This window comes from Mesitornis unicolor, unplaced genomic scaffold (genome assembly GCF_000695765.1).
Source record: "Mesitornis unicolor isolate BGI_N332 unplaced genomic scaffold, ASM69576v1 scaffold20098, whole genome shotgun sequence".
In the NCBI taxonomy this organism is placed as follows: Eukaryota; Metazoa; Chordata; class Aves; order Mesitornithiformes; family Mesitornithidae; genus Mesitornis; species Mesitornis unicolor.
In genome coordinates, this window is record NW_010202780.1 from 1 (window position 1) to 20,707 (window position 20,707).

At 43.7% G+C, this 20,707-nt stretch overlaps 1 protein-coding gene across 1 annotated transcript; it reads left to right on the forward strand.

The window, feature by feature from the left end:
* Nucleotides 1-350: 350 nt before the first annotated feature.
* LOC104535633 (high affinity cAMP-specific and IBMX-insensitive 3',5'-cyclic phosphodiesterase 8A-like) lies at nucleotides 351-12,160 on the forward strand (the record flags this gene model as incomplete). Its single annotated transcript, XM_010190508.1, has 7 exons — nucleotides 351-549; nucleotides 3,322-3,539; nucleotides 4,393-4,525; nucleotides 9,980-10,144; nucleotides 11,018-11,147; nucleotides 11,890-12,009; nucleotides 12,092-12,160. Coding segments are annotated over 6 exons (952 nt in total), but the record flags the coding sequence as incomplete, so codon positions are not given.
* Between the last annotated feature and the right edge of the window lie 8,547 nt (nucleotides 12,161-20,707).

The window sequence follows — 20,707 nt, forward strand, 5'->3', positions numbered from 1 at the left end:
AGATCAACACTCCCTCCCAACTTAGTGTCACATAGAACTCTAAATGATCTCAACAACTCCTAACGGCCTCACCACATCCATCAGGTGCAGCTAGAAATTGGGGTGCTTGATGCATCTGGAATCAAGCAGCAGTGAGATGGCAAAATAAGGGCTTAAGATCTCTTTTTAAGATTCCACATTTGAAAATATTTACCACTATACCTGTTCTTCTTAAGCAAAAAAATGTATTGGACAAGAAAACAGCGATATTAACTGGGTTCGAAAAAAGGCTAGTGGACTAGCTCTTGCTGCTCTGTGATAGTCTTTCAACCTCATTTGTTTTAAAACTTTGTGTTTATATTTCTCCACAGGCCTTTGGTTTATCTGGGTCTCAAAATATTTGCTCGCTTTGGAATCTGTGAATTCCTAAACTGTTCAGAAACAACTCTGAGGTCATGGCTACAAGTTATTGAAGCTAACTACCATTCCTCCAACTCCTACCATAATTCTACTCATTCAGCAGATGTACTACATGCCACTGCTTATTTTTTGTCTAAAGAAAGAGTAAAGGTGAGTCCACATTTATAAGGAACAGTGTAGGTGAGAAGTACAAGTGCAATCGAAGAAAGATCTCTCAAAAAAAAGATGCCAAGAGCCAAATGTCTAGTTAGTGCCAACTAGTTTGGTAACTCTGGGGTCAAAGAACTGGGCTGCTTTACATGAGTTCTAGGATCTCTCTTACAGTATGTATGAGAGGATGGATACCGGTATTACAGGAATTGAGCTATTCTTAATGGAAGAATAAGAAAACCTCCTTTTAAAACAAAATTTCTTTGTATTGTTAAACGTTCTCAGATAGGTGAGCCAATGACACAATTATTTTTGTGATGGTACATGCCAAATACAGATTTAATGTAATAAATCACCATCTCCTATGCCTTGTGATAGGCATTTGCAGAAGACTTCCAGGACAATGTAGGTTAAAAATAGGTTTAGTGCTTCCAAGGCTGTATCAACCTCTGGACAAGATGCCCTGAGACTTAAAGAGACTGCATTGCAGGAGAGTATTGAAAAAGATTGCTTGTCGAGGTTTCTTGTACCATAGCACCCACTGGCGTGTTAGGACCACTGACAACCAGAGTGAATCAGAGCAGCCTTTGTCCTCACATGCCCGGAGGGCAGACTGGAGAAGGGGAACTAAAGCAGTGCTTGCATGTGTATGTAGTGAAGTGGAAGTACGTATTTCTGAGTTGCATTTTTGGATAGAAATTCCTACCCTGCCTATGGATAGTGCTATGGACACCTGGCTCAGATATTTGTGACTGTAAACAAGCTCCCGACAGCTCATTAAAACAGTAGTAAGTCCCTTAACATGGAGCTGCAGCTCATTAGTGTGGTCTCCAGAGGCTGACTTACAAATACTGTATGCCAAGTGGGAACAGAACTTCACTGGATATTTTGAGCCCTTGATTTGCCAGAGGTTTAGCTGGTCTTCCCAAGAATATCTATGAAAAACAAACAAGATCTGGACTCATTTCAATGCCACAGAAGCATGACTGCCTCCTCCTTTTCCAGAATGTTATTTCCATTCCTCTGTAGGCATAGGAAGAGGAAAAAAAGTGGCAGCAGAAGGAGCAGAATCAGAGTTCAAAAGTCTCTCTTTATCTTTTCAAAGATACAGCCCAGCTGCTTTTGTGTTGTCCAGAGTTCAACACAGCCTAAATACCAGTGGCCAAATTCTGCACTGAGAAGACTTTGTTTCAGAAAATTGAACTTGGTTTTTGCCTGGGAAATTTTTCTGGTTCCCAAATAGAAGCGATATTTTCAAAATCATTACCACTTCCATGCCACAGGAGTTAAGATGACAGAGTTAGAATCCATTATGTGAAGTTAGGGGTAAAGGTGCCGTAAATCCCTGCAAAGTTTGTTGTGTCAGACTCAGGAATTAAACATCAGATACACTGCTGTGGTCCTACAGGTTAACTGTTCTCCGGTTTCAGGGCACTTTCCATCTGAGCAGGTCTTTCTCAGCCAGACTGAGCACTGGTCAGTGTGTCCCTCTGAGGAGAGCCTGTTCTAAAAATCACTCTCTCCTAACTTCACACCGCAAAAATAGAATCCCAGGAGCAGCAGCTGAAAGAAAGAAGGAGGAGGCTAACACATGGCAGTGTTTTGGACAATGCTAACAATGAATCTAGTGCAGAAATAATTCCTTTTCTTTTCTTGTCCTCTACAAGACCCTCTTGACAGTCCTCAATGAATAATAGCCTAGCTCCATCAAAGTCAAGTCACTGCAGTAATTTCAGGAGGTGTAAAGTAGGGTAGGGACTGTCTTTTCACCTACCAAGTCTAACCATTCTGAATGGTGCTGTCAAAGCCAGTAGAAAATTTGGACCTTAAATTCAAGCTAATTGGATTGTAAATTATCTGTTGTGCTCCCAGATTCAACTGGGAACATTTCTGCTCATCTCTTTCATTTTATTAAATTTTATAACACAATTGTTTTGTATCTGTGATCCTTCACAAAAAGCCAGCATAAACACAGCATAAAGGTTAGTTTCCAAATGTATGCAATGTATTTCTGAGATGCTTGGTTCTTTTTCTCTTTGATGCTATTAATGCAGTATTAAAACTTCAGTATAAAACCTTAAAAACCAAATAAGCCTTTATGAGGTAGATATAATTAGACATAAAGCGATGACCAATGTAAGTAGACATAGAGCATGGAGTGCAACATGCTAAGAGAATCAGAATCTGATACAGAAAGTATAGAACAGTGTGTCATGTAATTTTTCCATGGATGTAAGCCATCAAGTATTCTTCATGGAATTAATATTAGCTGTAGCCCCAGGACACTCTTATTATAGAACTGGATATATGGGAAACATGTCTTATAAATTGTAAACCTAGCCAGCACGTAAGTGGAATGTGTTTAGGACACATTAAGTTTCCAACAGAAATTAAGGGCTCTGGTGGAAATAGAATAAATTTTAGCAGTATTGGTCTTTTTTTTCCCAAACTAAATACCCTAATGTCAAGTGAAGGTGGTTTCTGTGTTGCTAGAAAACACAAAGTAATTTTTTACTTTGCATTTGTTAAATTTGATGTACTTTGTCAAAAGTGTGGCTAAGGCGAAATTCAAGAGGCACAAAATGGCCAAAAAAGTTATGCAGTGTTCAATGAAGCTTATAATGAATTTTCCATCGCTATGTCTAGAACATCTGACCCTTAATGATCTGCAAAGTTCTGGCTTTTATTCCTCAGCAACTTGGCTTAATCTTATGGACAGAGTAGGGTTTCTAGTGAGTCTGCCAGGAAAACTAAGCATCCTTCTATTTTCAGCAAACTTTGGATCCGATCGATGAGGTAGCTGCGCTCATTGCTGCCACAGTCCATGACGTGGATCACCCAGGAAGAACAAATTCTTTCCTGTGCAATGCTGGCAGTGAGCTAGCAATCCTCTACAATGACACCGCAGTGCTGGAGAGCCACCATGCTGCCCTGGCTTTCCAGCTCACCACCCGGGATGACAAATGCAATATATTTAAGAACATGGAGAGGTAAGCTTAAAACTCAGGGTCCTTGTCTGCCCACTAACATCTATCACTTTCTTATGTATAGCGTAAGGTAATGCAGACAGACACCCTAGAGGAGAGGGAGTGCCTTGTGGATAATTGTCTGTAGCCCTTGTAGAAGTTTGTTTCTAAAACAGTAGAGTGCTCCTGCCTGTCTTGCACAGACTTAGGAGTAATCCCATGGTTTCAGTTCCTCCTATGGATAAAAAGGCAGACCCTATCTGAGGAACTTAGTGTAAATACTATTGTTAGCAAGTCTAGAAGAATAATCTTGTATCATTGGACGTAGAGGACAAGCTGTGGCTGAATGGGTAGATGTTTACTGAGTATAACAAGGCTAGAAAGAGTCACAGAGCATCAGTCAAAATTTCAATGCCTTGTTGCAACGGGAAGGATTGTGAAGGACTTGTTCTTCCTGCAACCCTAGAAAGGCTTGAGAATGTGACCATTGCCTTGGCCCTCTCAAAGTACAGCAGAAAAGTATTGATGAAAACTTGGCTGGAGCATGACCTACTGCAGAGTTACTGTTCTAAAAGCCTTGGGAACACGCCGGTGTGGTGTGTCCTGGCACCCCTCCTGAGTAGCTAGTGTTGCTGCTTCTGTCCAGCTCTTGCACTGTTTCTTCTAGAGATCCAGTCCTGCCTCTAGCACATATGTCTCTGTACATCAAAGGGTACTTCATCCAACATAGATGCAGCTTCCCAAGCCTTTATTACTGTTCTTTCTTCCCCAGCACCTCTTCTCAACAGAAATGGTCTAGCATTTTTGTTAGACTTGTTTTAGCAAGCAGCCCTTTGTGAACCAGCCAGCAATCTTAATTGTTTCCTTCTTTAAACAGGAATGAGTATCGAACCCTTCGCCAAGCCATTATTGACATGGTCTTAGCAACAGAAATGACAAAGCACTTTGAGCATGTCAACAAGTTTGTCAACAGCATTAATAAACCCTTGGCAGCGCTAGAAGAAAATGGGGTAAGCAACACTGCAAGTCCTCCTTAAAATGACTAGGCAGGGCCTGGGAACCTTTGGCAATAGGAAATTCCCACATGGTATCCTGAGAAAGTTGATCAGAAACGTGGAGAAAGAGAGACTAGAAATGTGTCTTTCACCCTCTGGGTTTGAATGCCCATCTGCTGAACATGGTCATCACATGTTTTAAGAGTGAGACTCGCTTGGATCTTAAGATTGCAGTGCTATGATGTTGTACTTGAGACCAGCACCTTGCACTGTATATTTTCCTGTTAAAAATGCCATTTTGATGAACCCAGTCACTCCCATGGAGAGAGTGCTAGTGGCAAGGCTTGGCATTGTTGTTGGCCATTTCTGCAAAGGAGCCGGGATTTGCCTCAGAGCAGCAGCTGAATTACTCCTTCCTTCACAACGAGAACTGCTGGTGGTGGGTGCAGCATAAGGGCAGATATATTGACTGCCATATGGTGCATTCCCTGGAAACCAGGGCCCTCAGCCTTCAGCGCTGCCTGGCAGCATTCATGGGTTTTCCGTCTACTTTCTTTTTTAATCTTCAAAATAGATGACGGTGGCATTATGTATCATATAGACATAATCAATAGCCATCTGGAACCCCATGGACACAGTGAAATTGCCTGTTAAGAACTCATTCTGAAAAACCACACCAGTTTCAATAACAGCTTCAACCAGCAGTTTTGTTGCCAGTAAGAGTAGTGTATAATTTTGTTGGAATGGTTTTTTGCTAAGAGAAGATTTTCAGAAATGGCTGTGATAAAGTTTGCATTGGTGGCAATGTCCTGTAGGAGCTATAATGGTTTTCCGTGTTTTCTTACCATGTCTTTTAGAAAGCCACATTTATGACTGTTGTGTGTAATGGGGGAGGGCAGTCTTTTTATTACCTGAAGGCAGGAGAGGAACAGGTCTTGTTCCTTCGCCCATCAGTAGCAGACTGGAGCTTAACTGGAGGAGACTACCTTTGTCCACGGGAGTATATGCTAGAATCAGCTTTGTTCTTGGCACCTAGTGATGCTGATGAGACCTAAGTGAATGTGAAGCCAGAGTCCCAGTAGGATCCTGGTTTTACTGACCAAACTAGGGGAAAGGCCATTAAGTCTGTGGCTACAAAGTATTTTTCCCAGGCAGCCTCGATGTTGCAGAATGTTGCCTAAAGTCACAGACAGACTAATACTGTTGATTTTTGTGGGTGCTGTATGGAACCTTGTGTAATTGCAAAGTTCACTGCCCAGGACATATCTACACTTTGTTGCAAGTGCCTGTTCAATGCACGTTTGTGGACACGTTTGTCCTCAGATTGATCATTTAATAGCTAAGCCGTAACAAAGGCTTAGCACAGTTGGTCTTCTACGTATTGCAAATAAGGGAAGGATGGTGAGAAAAACCAGGTTTAAACGGTAAAGTTGTCAAAGGCTACCTAGTGATGGGACTACCACCATCTCTTCAACCTGATGGCTCCATTTATATGCACGTGTTATGATGCAGTCGGCTCACCTGTATCATCAGATTCTGTTTTTCACTCGCTTTGCTCTGACTTCAGAGCCCCTTCACTGCCCACTGTCTTGTCGTGCCGTTTTCGCTTCTCACCCACCATTGCACTGCTTGGCTTCTCACCAGCTCTGCCTCTCTTCCTCCTCTGTTTTCCAGCACTAGCTTCCTCACTCAACAAGTCCCTCCTTTTTCAGCCTTCTTCCCCTCTTGCAGTTCTGTCTGCTTGCCAGGCTCCTCTCTCCTTCACAATTCCCAGGACTTTTGTGCCACTCTACTACTTCTCTTCACCCTTTTTGCATTCAAATCAGGCAACAACCTCCTCTTCCCTGCTGCTGTTTTTTTCTGCAGGTTTTGTTTACTGCAAGTCCAGGAGAGACAGGCTCCTGATCTTAGCTACAAAACTGGGGCCTGGACCATGCCTGGTCCAGCAGAGCCAAAAGCTACGGTTGCAGGGAGAGTCCCGGGCTCCAGCAATCCCTGTTGAGTCTACACAAACCACAGCTTTTTTCTTCAACGTTTGTAACTTGTCCGGCAGATTTTCACAGGAGTGGTGACTGGTCTACCCCAAAACCATCCCTCCAACTGAATTCCAGGTCCTCACTCATAAAGATTTGAGGGTATTAGAAAAAAAACCAGCAGTAATTTTTAACATCAGCGTGAAGAGCTTATTTCCCCCAACCTCATATTTAGAAGCCACCAAAACATTTTTAACTGCAATTTTCAGGGGGAAAATTCTTTGCCTGAGGCAGGCACCTGGTGGGGAAACTTCAACCAAACAATTTAAATTGGCAGTTATGAACAGTATTATATAAAAAATCTTTTAATGTGAAGCATCAGCCCGCAGGCTAGCCCACAACCATAGCTGCAGATGATCGAGCTGTTTCGTTGTAGACCTTTTTCAAACATATAGATGTATTAATTTATGATTGTGGAATTTTCCACAGAACCAGTTTTGCTTAGAACAATTTTATTTTGCATTTATTTGAATGCCTGATAGGTATTTGTTTGTTTCAGAATATTTTAATGGAAACATAAGGCCAGCAAAACGGATGGAAAATTGTGAGGCTAAACATTTCTCTGCTCAGTTCTGTGGTTGTAACAAACAAGAAGAAAAGAAGGGGGAGCAGTTCTTAGTAGATTACAAGCAAGTGAGCTAGCCAGGAAAAGCCAGGGCACTTCGCTGTCTGCACATGGTAGTCTGCAGATAAAGGAGCTGCCTGATGGCAGCTCCTTTACTCATCCCAGTGCTACCATACTGCGTCACTGCTCACCCACCAGTGGAGTCTGGCATGTAGGCTCGCTAGAGGAGCCGTTCTCTCAGTACTCCTGAGAAACAGCTTGCCTTTCTAGCTCTTGGAAATCTGCAGGGATGCAGTTGGACAGCCTCTCTGGGTAGGCATAGCAGCATTCGGCACAGGAGGGGAGGAGATGTGGAGGAGAACAAGGAAGCTGCTGCTGGGTGTAGTGCACCGCACCGGCTGCCCTTGTGGAGTGTGTAACTCTGGTCCTGCTGGAGGGCTCTGTACTGGCCTGGCTCAGTGTGCAGTCTCCCTCCTCCCAGCCCAAAGAACTGGGATACAGCAGTTTTTTGAGCAGCAGCATCCATCCAGAGCACCAAACTCCTCTTCTTGCCTGTTGCTGCTGGAGAACGGGACTTGGACCTGTAAAGTCAGGCAGGAAAAACAAATGCAGTGACATACAGAATCAAACAGAAGTTCAGTTCTGCCCTTGAGCCCCAGGAGCTGCAGGGAAATAATCTCCCCCACAAGGCGTTTCCAATTCACAGAAAATTCTTCCCTAAGATGGGAAGACAGACGAAGGCTATATAGTTTTTATTGAACACAAGAAGCAAAATGCTTCCCTTCTTTTTGGTTGAGAAAAAAAAATTAAAAGGCCTGCAATGTGCGAGTGGGTAAACCAAATCATTTGCTGTGCTTGTTACCAGCAGAACAACACTGGCAGATCCTCTGTCAGGTCTGGTTGTATATCTGGTTGCAGTGGCAGTGTGTGTTTCCTGGCCTGGTTTCCAGTCATGGTGGTGACTCAGTGTAGTGCTTGCAGGCTGAGCTGCCAACCATGTGTTTCAAATGGGACAGTTCCACTTATTTTTTTTTATTTATTATTTTTAAACATATTTTTTCAAAGAGCCATGCTGAGAAGCTGCTCTGTTTGTTTCCTTTCTTCTTTTGTTTCATAAACTGAAAAAAATCCTTTCCAGCTCCAGCATCCTTTATCCTCCCATTTCCCTTCATGATGTCACCTAAGCCTGTGACAGGAAGCCAACATCTGACATGCGGAGACACCTCTGCACTCTGAGCAGGATGCTGGGACTAAGCACAGTTAGCACATTTTATTCCCAAGACATCCGCATCCAGCAAGGAGAACTGTGCCCTGGGTTCGAACAGATCACAGAAGCGAACATCCTTTCTTGATTCCTGGTGGTTACCTACTAGGAAATTCTCTACTATCCTTAACTGAATGATCTCGAATAATTTTCCATGCTTAATTTCCATGCTTGTGTTTCTGGAGCTTCCATCACTTTATTTTTCCTTTCTCATGTAATTTTGCCATGCATTTGGAGATACACGCACCTCACTTTGTTGCCTCTGTATTTTCCTTTCCACTTACCTAAAAATGAGGGAAAAGAGTTGGTTTGGGAGTCTCATTTTGGTGAGAACTGCGGAGCCGGTGTTTCTGAGACAGTATACTACCAAATAATACTTTTTTATCATCATCAGTTTCTTCCTTTAGGAAGAATTTTCTTCCCCTCAAGAACTTTCTTCTGAAAAATGTGTCCTAATAAAAGGTCAGAACGTTTCTGCTGCTTTGTATGCTTCAGATCTCCCTCTTCTTACAAAATACTGCAGGAACTGGTGACACATTATCATTATTAATGTTACTGTTACTTCTCCACTGCTCTGACTATAGACCAAGACCCTGTTAGGTGCCAGAGAAGTCCAGTGTATTCCTTGCTTCACAGAGTTTCTATTCTGAGTAGACAGTGTTGTAAATTTCTGTACCTGCCCATCCCTAAAGAGTCAAGTAATAATTTTGTACTTACAGGTTATTTTTAAAGGTATTTTAATCCTGAATCTCTCTTCTTCGGAAACTTGCTTCATCAGAACTCCACAGAAAATAGCTTCTAATCTCTATCATCAGGGCCTTTACTCATGTTAGCTGTATGCTGGCTCCAAATATAGAGTACCATTGACGTGCTTATATGTGCAGCCTGGGAACCAAATATAAGCTGTGTGTGGGCTGAAAAGTTTCCCAGACATGCAGAGGAAAGAGGAGGCTGTTCGGAAGCATGTTTCTAATATATTGGTTTACTACTGATAAGCTCTCAGAAAGCAAAATTCCCAGTCAGGTCAGAGACTGATGGGCTAACACAGGTCCAGTGGACAGGGACTGAGGAGCTCACCTGGGCGGCAGTGTGGGATCTGACTCCTAACAGTAGCAGTGCTGTCAGAATGATGGATGCTCACGCTGATGAGGTTTGCGTGCAGAGGATGACCATGCATCTCGGGTCAGTCCTTTTTTTTTTCAAACCAGCTATTCCACTCCTAATGTGTGAGTCCATTAATCCTTGGATTTCAGCAGAGAATTGCATTTTTCTGCCTACATGGTGCTCATCGCTATGTGTGTAGTGATGAATGGATCCTCTCCACACTTTTAAGGAGGCATAGAGGGATTAGATGACTTGCCCGAAGATGCCCAAGAGATCTGTCACAAAGACAGTGACTGACTCCAGAAACTGGAGTTCAGTGCTAGTTCAGCGCTGTGGCAAACATGCATAATCCCCCTATAAATTCAGTTGGACATCAAGCATGGTTGACAGTAGCCGGACTGATCCCTGTAGGATCTGCTGAAAGCATTCCCAAAGCACAGAACTTTTGAGTAAGTGCACAGACACCTTGCTAATGGATTGTCTTTGACTCTTAAATGTTACAGAATAATGGTGATGGAGAGTCAATCAAAACTGTCCTCACATCTCCTGAAAACCGAATCCTTATCAAGCGCATGTTGATAAAGTGTGCAGACATTTCCAACCCGTGCAGACCCATAGAACAGTGCATCGAGTGGGCCGGACGCATCTCTGAGGAGTACTTTGCACAGGTAAGGCAACTCAAATGGGCTGCTGAAATTTCAGGTGAGTATATCCTTAACAGGGAAGAGAAGGGTGCGTGTACTGCCAGCGTCCCCAGACATCTAAGGCTGCATTACATAATGTGAAGAACAGCAGCTTTTTATTTTAAATGATTACTCGTGCTGATACAAGACTGGATGCCTTCAGACAGACGAAAGTTGACAACTTCTACAGTGCAGTTTTTGAAAAATTAAAGGTTTCAAGTTGTTCAGTTTGGAGCTGGGTTTTTTTTTGAGTTTTGCCTGCAAATGCATTCCCATCACAAGAGGCAGAGGAAAGGTGCCTTCAGTGTACCCACGTGGTGGCCATGCCTCAAGAACAGGACCATCAGGTCCTCCTGTTAGCCAGGGAACAGCACTCGCTCCAAGAAATGCTGTGAGACCTTAGCAAGGTTTTAGGAAGATGAGGAAAAGGAGAAGGCAGAGTCATCATTACAGATGATTGACCAAATACTGCAATTGGGAGTGGTTCCTAAAGGGGGGGAAAAAAGAGGATCATAAAAGATATTTTGCCACCTCTGAGTTGTACAGAATGTTGCTTCCATCAGGGACTGAAAGTGGCTGAGCGTCTTTTAGCTCCAAAACAGTCGTAACTTTATTAGGGTCAGCTTTGTCCGTGGATGCAGAAGTAAATGTATCACTTTGTGGGAAACACTGGAAGGCACTATTCGTCTGCTGTTTTGCTGAAACCTAGATGACTGGGTGCTTAAAATTAAATTGCTGCTGCTTCAGATGTATTCTGGTTCCTCTGGATAAACTGCTGTTTAGTAGTTGCATGCTCTAGTCGGAGCCAAACAATCAGGACGTGTCTTACATGAATAATCACATGAGTGTTCTTTGCAGACTGATGAAGAAAAGAGGCAAGGTTTACCTGTCGTGATGCCAGTTTTTGACAGAAATACCTGCAGCATCCCCAAATCCCAAATATCATTCATTGATTACTTCATTACTGATATGTTTGATGCCTGGGATGGTAAGCAAAACTCTGCTGTATTTCCTGACAATAACTAGTTGGTGAACATTTGAAACTGCTGTGATATAAAAGTGCTTTCTTATGGCTTGTAAAGAAAAGGGGAGAAAAGAGAAGACTTCTGTAGTTCAAGTAAACTTGGTAACTTCATTATTGCTTAGAAGAATTTTGACACTGTGACAAGCCATTCTCATGACTTTTCTTTAATATATTAGATTCAGACAATGTTTAACTTTCTTCATTTTAAACTTGCTTCTCTGTAAATGGAGAACGGAACTTATTCTCCTTGGTAGCACTTTGGGCACAGTCATTTTGTCCATGTTAGTATCAGTTATTCTTCAAGACAAATTTCTGCAGTCTGGAAACTGCTTGGGGGAGCAGCTGTTTCCTTCCAAGTGTTGCCTCCATGGTAAAAATGGTCAGAAATGTGACTCTCCCGAATGCCAGATCATGACATGTGACTGAGATTTGATGAAGTAGAATAATTACAAGCATAATTAGCTATGTCCCTCCTGGAAAGCTTGGCCTGTCTGCTGGGACTTGCAATACCAGTATTAAGTAGACTCACAGAACTGTTCTCAGTGGCCTGAGTGATGAGAGCTACGCAGCCAACATAATTTCAAGTATCAGTACAACAGATTGAAGAATGCAGTTGCCCAGACATTTCAAGTGATATTTAAGCAGACAGAATCATGTGACTGTTTCAGTTCTGCACACTAAATACGCTCTGCTCTTTCTTCCCTAGCATTTGCAGACCTGCCAAATTTGATGCAGCATCTGGATAATAACTTTAAATACTGGAAAGGACTAGATGAAAGGAAGCTGCGGAGCCTTCGACCGCCACCAGAATAGCATTTAGACCGTGGTGTGTAATTTACTAACCAGATGCATATTTATTCAAGCTCACTTTTATTCATGTGATTTCAGATTTGTTTTGGTCTCTTCAGTATTACAGTAAGGGTAGCCCATGCGCTTGGGGAACTTTCAAATTCAAGAGAACATGAGGTCAGCAGTTGACTTCCACAAACTACCATGCGTGGACTCCCATGAAACAAGCCTACCAAGTGGGATTACACTGGATCGCTGCAGTACTTGTACTGAGGAGGGTTTAGTAGTGAACGTGTTTTCGCAATATCTTCATACCAATGTGTGAAGCTGGAAGACCTTAAGAATCCTCCTAAAAAGGACATTCACTAGAAGATTTTGCTTAATCCTCAATCCTGCAAGTGAAAAAGAAATACCTATTAATAGAGACTCACAGCTTTTATGAGAAAGCTACATGCTTTTTGTAAGCACTTAAGACAGTTACGTAGAACAATCAGACATTTAAAATGCAACTCTCTATGAAGGAATTTTTGATCTATGAAAAATAGATGTACTCTATTTTTTCACATCACAGAAGGTGCAATCATTCACTTCTGAGCACTACTGAAAGTGAGTTCTCTTTAAGAAATTTAGTAGCAAATGTAAAAAATAACACGAGAATTTTTGAGGTTGATCGTTAGCATCTATGATTAAAATGATATGTTTTATTTATTTTGTTAGATGTTCAATATTTTCTATGAATTTATAAATACTTAAAAGCCAAAGCCAACTTTAGATGCATTACAAATTTACATGATTCATACTCATTAATATACATTTAATTGATGTACAGACCTTTTATTTTCATAATGCAAATACAAAATACTATACAATGATACATTTTTATTGCACTGTAAGGATAGATGTGTATGTTTAAATATTGTCTGATTTATGTTAATTAAAATAAGTTTTATTGAAAAGGTCTCACTTGAGAATAGTTCAACAAACAAGAAACGTATCCTGTCTGAGCACCGAGCTGCAGTAGTTCTCCCACACACCAGTGACGACCACCTGGTCTTCCCTTGGCTACAAAAACAATCATGTTGGAACTTTTTGTTTTCTCCCATGAAATTTTACGACTGAATTCCCTGTCAAAGTCTGCCTTATTTTATACAGTATTTCTACAGAGCATTCCACAGCACATATGAAGAGGTAATACTAAACATCTAATGAATTTCAACATTTTATAGCCTATGTATTTCCTTCTGCCATGAGAGAAACAGAACATGAAACCACCAAGAAAAACCTTCAACTCAAAGTTTGTAAAGGCTGTGTACCTTCACAATTTGAATGAAACCTTCATAGCAAACACCAGAAAATAATAAAATGTATATTTTAAGAAGTGTCAAAGTCCTAGCCATTTCATTTGAAAAATCTCTTTACTTCGTAGTTTGCAGACTAACAGATACATGAAATTCCTTTAACAAGAACTAAGATATTTGCTGTCTGGGGAAGGGAAGCATTGAGGGGGTTGGACTGGCAGGTGGATGAAAGGTGGTATGTGGCTGGCAAGCCCCTGTGTGTGCGTGTGGCCTGCCCTTGGCAAGCCCATCAAACCCTTGTGTGCCCTCGGACGAGTCTCTTCACAGCTGAAAGCAGTGCCACGCTGTATTCCTCTGAAGGAGTAGAAGAATATCCTGTCACCCTTCCCAAAGGCACTCCAAAAGCTCCGAAAGAACTGCCAACTGCTATCAGTGCAGACACACTTGACTTTAGAGACATTCTGAACCATTCCTGAAGAAGCTCAAGCAGGAGAGAGGTGGATGATGGAGCAGTTCAGGGACTGAAGCGGTAGGAGCCTTAAAGCAGGTAAGAAAGGAACAGGTGACCTCTCCAGGTGTTACCTGCTTCTGTGTTCTTCATCTCCAAGCCAATGAGACTCAGGGCCCACCGCTATTTGTAGCTCACTCTGCTGTTCGTGGTTGTGTGATGCCTTTCTGCCAGTGCTGCCCTTACCCGGTTTGTGTGCTCTCCCTTCCTACACAGAATTTGGGCTATGTGCTGTTCGGGCAGCAACTTCCTTTTGTCATTTCCTTTAGCTCATCGATGTGTGTATATTGCCTAAGGCTGCGGGGCTCAGATCCTGCCTAGGAGTGCCCAGACGATGCCCCTGTCTCACTGACAACTGTAGGACTGAGGGCATGGGGTCCTTGTCGATCTTCCCAGGGTCCTATGGTAGATACTGAAGGAGCAGGCATATTTCCATTGAAGGCTGAAGAAAACAAATATCCTATTTTCAAAGGGAATGTGCAAGGAGAGGGAGAGTTGGCTGCCGGATACGTTGTTTTCCTGGCAATATTACCTTGTGTTTCCCTATACATGCACCTATTGTAATCAGCTGTAATTTGCCACCTGGTGTTAATCTCGTCGATTGCATGCAGGCTCTTGTGCATAGTTCAAGGAAAAGCTGCTCTGGCTCCCATTAGAGGGAAGCTGCATCATAACCATCAAAATCTCCACTTACCTGCTGCAGTGAGGATAGGAAATGAAAAGTAATAGCATATGGGTCCAGAGAATGTCTGCAGAAAGGGGGTAAAAATACTTCTTCATAAGCATAGTCAGTATTCTGGGTTATATTAATGAATGGTAAAAGCAGTTCATTTAATCAGCTATAAAAATGCCTTATGCATAATCATTGAAAAGATGCGATCAATATGATTAATTCCCTGAAATTCACACTGCATCTTTAATGCCATTACTTGGAGTGTAGAGCTGTGCTAATCAACCCTCTGTATCAGCCAGATTTATGTCCATATTGGTGTACAGTAATTTCACTTAACATAAAACACTGATTTGCAGCCACTGAATGCAGCTCTCTTCATTCTGTTGTGCATTTAAATCTTGCTGTTGCCAGGGACAGATTATAATTAAAGTCTGGAACCACCATGCCTGGTCCTCACCCAAGAGCTCTTCCCACTGAGCTGCTCTCTACAAGCTGCATCTCTTGAGCTTGCTGTGCAGAGTGGGGCTGTGCAGGTTCAGTGGGGGTGGCTCCTGCCCATGCAGCAGGAAGGACCTTGCTGTGGAGCAGTAACAGCTCTAATGTGCTGCAGGTAGAGCTCCTGGAGCTCGAATCACTCCAGGATCCAGATGTCTTTGGATCCCATTGCAGGTTCTTCAGGTAGTCCAGATCCCCTTCCGTTCTTCTCCAAGATGACGTAGCAACATCACATGCCCTGTGCTCTGAACTCTTTCCAGTTTAGTATCTTCCTCTGCTTTTCGAACTGTCACTCAGTGATGGAGCTGTGCTTGGACAGAAACCATGGCTTTACTGATGGTCCTTCACCGTGGAAGGGGAACACTGGAATAAACTGTAAGAGTATGACTGAAGTTATTCCCAGTTTCAGACAGGCTGGCAGTCTTATACAGTGTCTGCACTTTTCATCTGTTCTTGCTTTAATGCTAATGCAAGGGTAAATTCCAATAGAGACATGATGGGGAGGAGAGGTCCTTTATGCACCTCCAGGGTTTTAATCTTAAAGCTTTGTGTTTTAAAACTGAATATGGTTCAGCAAGTCAGCATGAAATGACCCATTCAGAAAGACTGGCTCTATTTTCCATGCTAGGTATTTTCAAACAGGTAATACTGCTGCTAAACCTGGGTATCACTTTAGTTGCTTCCAGGTGAGTCTGAACCATTATGATCTCATAAAAAACATGTTAGCTCCTCAGCAAATTGCCCTGGATGAGTATTTTGCCCCAGATTAATATTTTGGTCCCTTCAAGGGATAGGTATAAAATTCTGAGTAATAATTGCTGCTTCTTACAAAAGGAGAAACCAGACGTGTTATGTACAACTACCTTCTCACAGGCCTGCAGATGGCTTTCATGCTACGACTTTCAAAATGGCTATCTATAAATTAAAAATCACTTGAAATGGAATGAATGCCTGGGGTTTTGTTGCTGTGCTTTTTGCTGTGGCTGTCTCTGCTTGTCTCAGTAGAGACATCATTGATACGACACTTAAGAAAATGTGTCATGAAGGAATTGAAGCAATGACAAAGCCATTCCTACATAAGAAAGGATAAAATTAAATATCTAATAATCCCTTACAGGATGCTCAGGAACAGCACAGGGAAACTGCAGTCAGTTGTGCCCTTCTGTGAGACCAGAAGGGCTTGAGTCATGACTCTGCGTGGAGCACTTTGAAATGAAGTCTCAGAGCTATTCACAAGCTTCAAAACAAATAATCTCTCTGCTGACGTGTGCCATCATGCCTCCAAGGTACAGTGGTCCCAGGGGTGCTCATTAAATGATAGCAGGATGTATTGCATTTCATCCTGACATGATGTTTGGATGCAGAAAACGAACTTCCAAATCCCTGCCATGTCCCTGTGCAGCCTGTACTGCTGGTTCAGAACAAAGGAGATGTCCAGGTGCTTCAGCTGGTTTTCATTCTCCTCAAGCTCTGGCTCTGGGCAAAGGCCTTCTGTGCTGTAACTAACTCCACTGAATGCTTTCTCTTGGTGCCTGCTTTGAATGTTGCAGGGGCAGTGTGTCCTATGTTTTCCTTCTTTTCCTTTCTTTAACATCTTTAAGGTTCTCCTCCCGCACTTCCCACACAAACCTCAGTGAATTTAGCTTTGCAAGCCCTGCAAAGCTGTGTTAGCATCCTTTTTAACAAGCAAGGCAACCAAGTTAGAAAAGGTCAGAGGACCCAGAGCCACTAAACAAAATGAGTTTGAGGCTTCTAAACACCTTTGAAGTTCTGGACCTTCAAGCCCTGCCTGTGGTTTAACAGTAAGTCTTTGTTCTCAAGCCAGGAAACAGTCTTCTTGGTCTTCTGATGTTCCACTTTTTCCCTCTCGTCTTCTCTGTCTTCTATTTCTCTTCTGATGCCATTTGGGAGGAGTCCTTCACTTCCACTGGCTGTGGATCTCCTCCCATCTTCTGATGCCATTTGGGAGGAGTCCTTCCCTTCACTTCCACTGGCTGTGGATCTCCTCCCAGCACACAGCCATAATGCTGGGACTGAAATGTGCCCTTCAAACTGACTTTTGCTGCTTACAACTACTTTTACCACGAGAAAAATCTTCTTTTTCTGACTCAAGTTAAAGTGAGCCTGAAAAAACACCACATAATGGCCGAAAGCCTTGCATGGGTACCCACAAGCAGGAGGAGAATACAAACATAGTTAACTAAAACAGCTTGTAGGTGCTGCATTGCTACTGCGTGCCCTGTGAATGTGTATTCAGGGTCTTAGGTATTGCACTCACGCATGCAAATCGATGATCAGGAGTGTTCACAGGCACCTCTGCCTTTGAGGTCATGTTAGCAAATACAAGCAGCTGTGGACACTTGTTGGAATCCGAGTCTCTCTTTTCTTGGTTTGCTTGCTCCCCCCCTCGAGTGGCAAGAGTCATTGCTAGAGCTAAAACTGATCCTAGTTCAGCCCACGGTAATTAACAGAAGTTACTTCATCCTTTAATCACAAACGTTTCTCTTGAGCACAGCAACACACACAGGTTTAGAGGGGAAGTGAAAAAGGTGATTGCCTGGTTTTGAAGTGAAAGGAGGAATTTAGCCAGTGTGTCATTATTCAAGTGAGAATTTGGTCCTGTCTCTCTTTAATATTCCAAAGTGGTATTTGCTGTAAATCCTTCCCCAGAGTTCATTACATTAGCTCTTAGCTCAACCTGAGCACGCTGAGCGCCAGGTCCAGCGTGTTTTATAACCAAGGAGAATGACGTCACCCGAGCGATCCTGCAGCTCCCGGCTCCTCGGGAGGACGCGCGGCTTTGTCTTCAGCCTAAAGATGACATGAAATATGTTTGATGAGATTCCCTTGGTATTTGCAGTGTGGAATGCGTGAGGAATACGGCTCTGCACCTCCAGCAGGAACTGCCCCTTTTTGCCTAAAAAACAGGAAAAAAGATGTTTGCTTGTAATGTTTTTCTTTACAGAAAACGAGATTTTTCCTTTACAGATCCCTAAGCGCTTCACAAGAAGACCCGCAGAGCCCTTTCGCCGGTGGGTAAAACGGAGTTTTACAAGGTGGCTTGTTGGCATCCAGCACATGGCAACCCCTGGCCTAGTGGGAAGAGAAATTTAGAGAGCAGGTGCTTTCACCAGGGTTTGTCCCTGCCGCTGTACAGAGATGCTGGTCAGAGCTCCCAGGAAGCCAGAAATCCGCCCTCCCTCCCCACTTTGTCCTGACCTCAGTGTGACTCGTGGGAGTGCCATCGGCTGCGCACACCGCGTCCCAGCGCCTGTCCCCAGCGGCGGGTGGTGCCAGCTATTTCAGACGCTGTTTACTGTAAGTAAGAAAGACTGCAATGATATAGCATGAACCTAAGTGCTCAGAAACAGGCGAGATGCCCAGCCACCCCACCGAGACGGGCTGGGAACGGCATGCCTAACATCAGACACTGCTTTTGGGATGAGAGACTCCAGTTGCACAGGGAGACGGTTTTCAGGACATACTGAGAGCAGAGAAATTCTCCTCACTGTACAACAGCAGCCTTTCCCAGCTCCTGAAAATCCATGCTGGCAGACTCAGTGCAAATATGCTGTCCCCTGTTATGACAAACCTGACAAGCCAAGGTCAGAAAGCAGAAAAAGTTTGTGCTGCTCTATCATGCCAGGAACAGAAAAAAAAAGGAAAGAAAACCAAAAAGCTTTGTTTTAAAATAAGCTGTTTTAAATAAACAAGTGTTCTTTGAACCACATCAGAGTACATACCTAACAGTATCTGTGAAGTAAATAACAGTGACATGTTTAAGTCTGGCTCAGGATGCATTAGCAAAGTGGTATTTGTGTTGCTTTTGTTGTAACAGGAGTCAAGAGCGTTTCTAGAAGGTGGGTCTAGAACACAGAGGTGGTCTAGCACAGTCCCCACACAGGCCTGCTCTCCATCGCTTCCCCGCTGAGCTGCCCAGCGTCAGCCAAGTACACGGGCACTGTGCTGAGGGACCAAGAGGGCACCACGCAGCCTGAAAGACGAGGGTTGCTTTTCCATGTGCAGCAAAAGAAACGAAGTAGTATCCATCTCTAATTGAAACAGATCTTTGTATATGTATTTGTATTTTTGTCTATCCTGTGACCTTTTGGCTTATTTAACTCTTTCAAGAGCCAGGTATCAACTCTGGGGTTAATGAACACACAGAGAAATGCAAAGCAAGAGAGGAGGTTGTAACAATGATGATGCTGAATTCAAAATTCTCCACCAGAGACAAAGGTTTTCTGTTACGTCTGATGGACTGTGAGGAAGTCAGACGGCTTCTTAAGTGTCCTTTCCTGTTTGTCAATGCAAGTGATCTCTTAGGGCGTGCTCAGAAATTTTGGGTTTAATAAATCATCCCTGTAGACCACGTGTTTCCATGTATGGGAAGCGACGTGACCTTCTTCTCCCTGCCCTTGTGGGGTGTTGGAGAGGAAAGGTCGTGCTCTGTGGGACCCGGGGGAAAAAAATGGGGTTCATAAATGAGGCCTGAGCATCAAGACAGGCCATGAAGTCACAGTGAGGCTCTGCAGGCAGAGCTGGGCTTTTATCCGTATGCCATGGCATCACAGGTCGGTACTGTGACTTCTTTCTCCACTATAAAGCTTTCATGTCAGAGGAACCAAAGCTCTCTACCTCCCCTTCCCAAATTGCCTCTACTTAATAATAGCATGAGCAGTAGTTAGCCCAGGTTTGAAAGAGGCTTTGATGAGACCCTGCTCTTTGATAAGCCATTCCAAGGGCAGGAGGCAGTGTGTTTACCTTGCTTGGAAGAGCCTGATGAGCAATTTGCTTTTCTTTTGCTGAGGCCAAGCAGAGCTTTGTTACCTCCAGAATACAGACCCTGCAGAAGTGGTCTACAGCTCTTTACCTCTGGGTGTTTCTTTGGCTTGTGCAAGAATAGAAAGTTATGAATGTAGCGAGCAGCCTGTCCCTACCTGTGCCTGTGCTGAGCCTTAGTGACATCCACTCCCCAGCTTTTCCTCCCATGGCTGCTTTTCCAATGTTAATGTCATCAAGTGTTTTATTACACAGGCCATGAAATACACCTGACTCTCACTGCACAGGCACAATAAACGGGTTTACTCCAGCAGCCAAGCTGCAGCTTTCAGGTCTGCGCGGGAGCAGGACAGGGCAGGAGGTGTTGGGGTGGCCCCAGGCATTGCGCCTGGTCACGCGCTTTTCAACACTGCAGGTGAAACAGAAGGGATTTTGTTTAGATATTGAGAGAAAACTTGAATGGATTCAACTAGCTGAGAAATATCTCCAAGCAGAGGGACTCCACATGCTACTTTAGGCCCAGCCCAGCCTGGATGGTGGATGTGCGTGCAGGTGGATTTGGGAGCTCAGCAGCTTTGCCATGGCCCCATCCCGGCTGGTGGCTCTCATTCAGCTGTGCCCGAGCAGGGCTCAGGGGGAAGGAAGTCGCTTGCTCGACCCAGTGGCAGGATGTTATTCACACGCTTAAATCTGCAGGATCAAGCACTTGTTATCAGCACGAAAGGAGACAGACAAGATAAGCAGGTATTGCACAAACTGGTGGTGTTTGGGAGAGGGCTCCTAGAGACAACGAAGGAGCTGCAAGAGCCGTGGCTGGACAAAACCCTTCTCCTGCCCGGCCGCCGTCAGGTAGGTGCGGTACGTGGTGGGCTCGGGCCTCGTCAGTCACTTCCCGGGAAAACGCTGCGTTTCCGAGGCCGCGGCGGGCCCTGGGGTCAGCTCGGCTCGCTCGGAGTTGCCGTGCGCTCCCGAACCAACG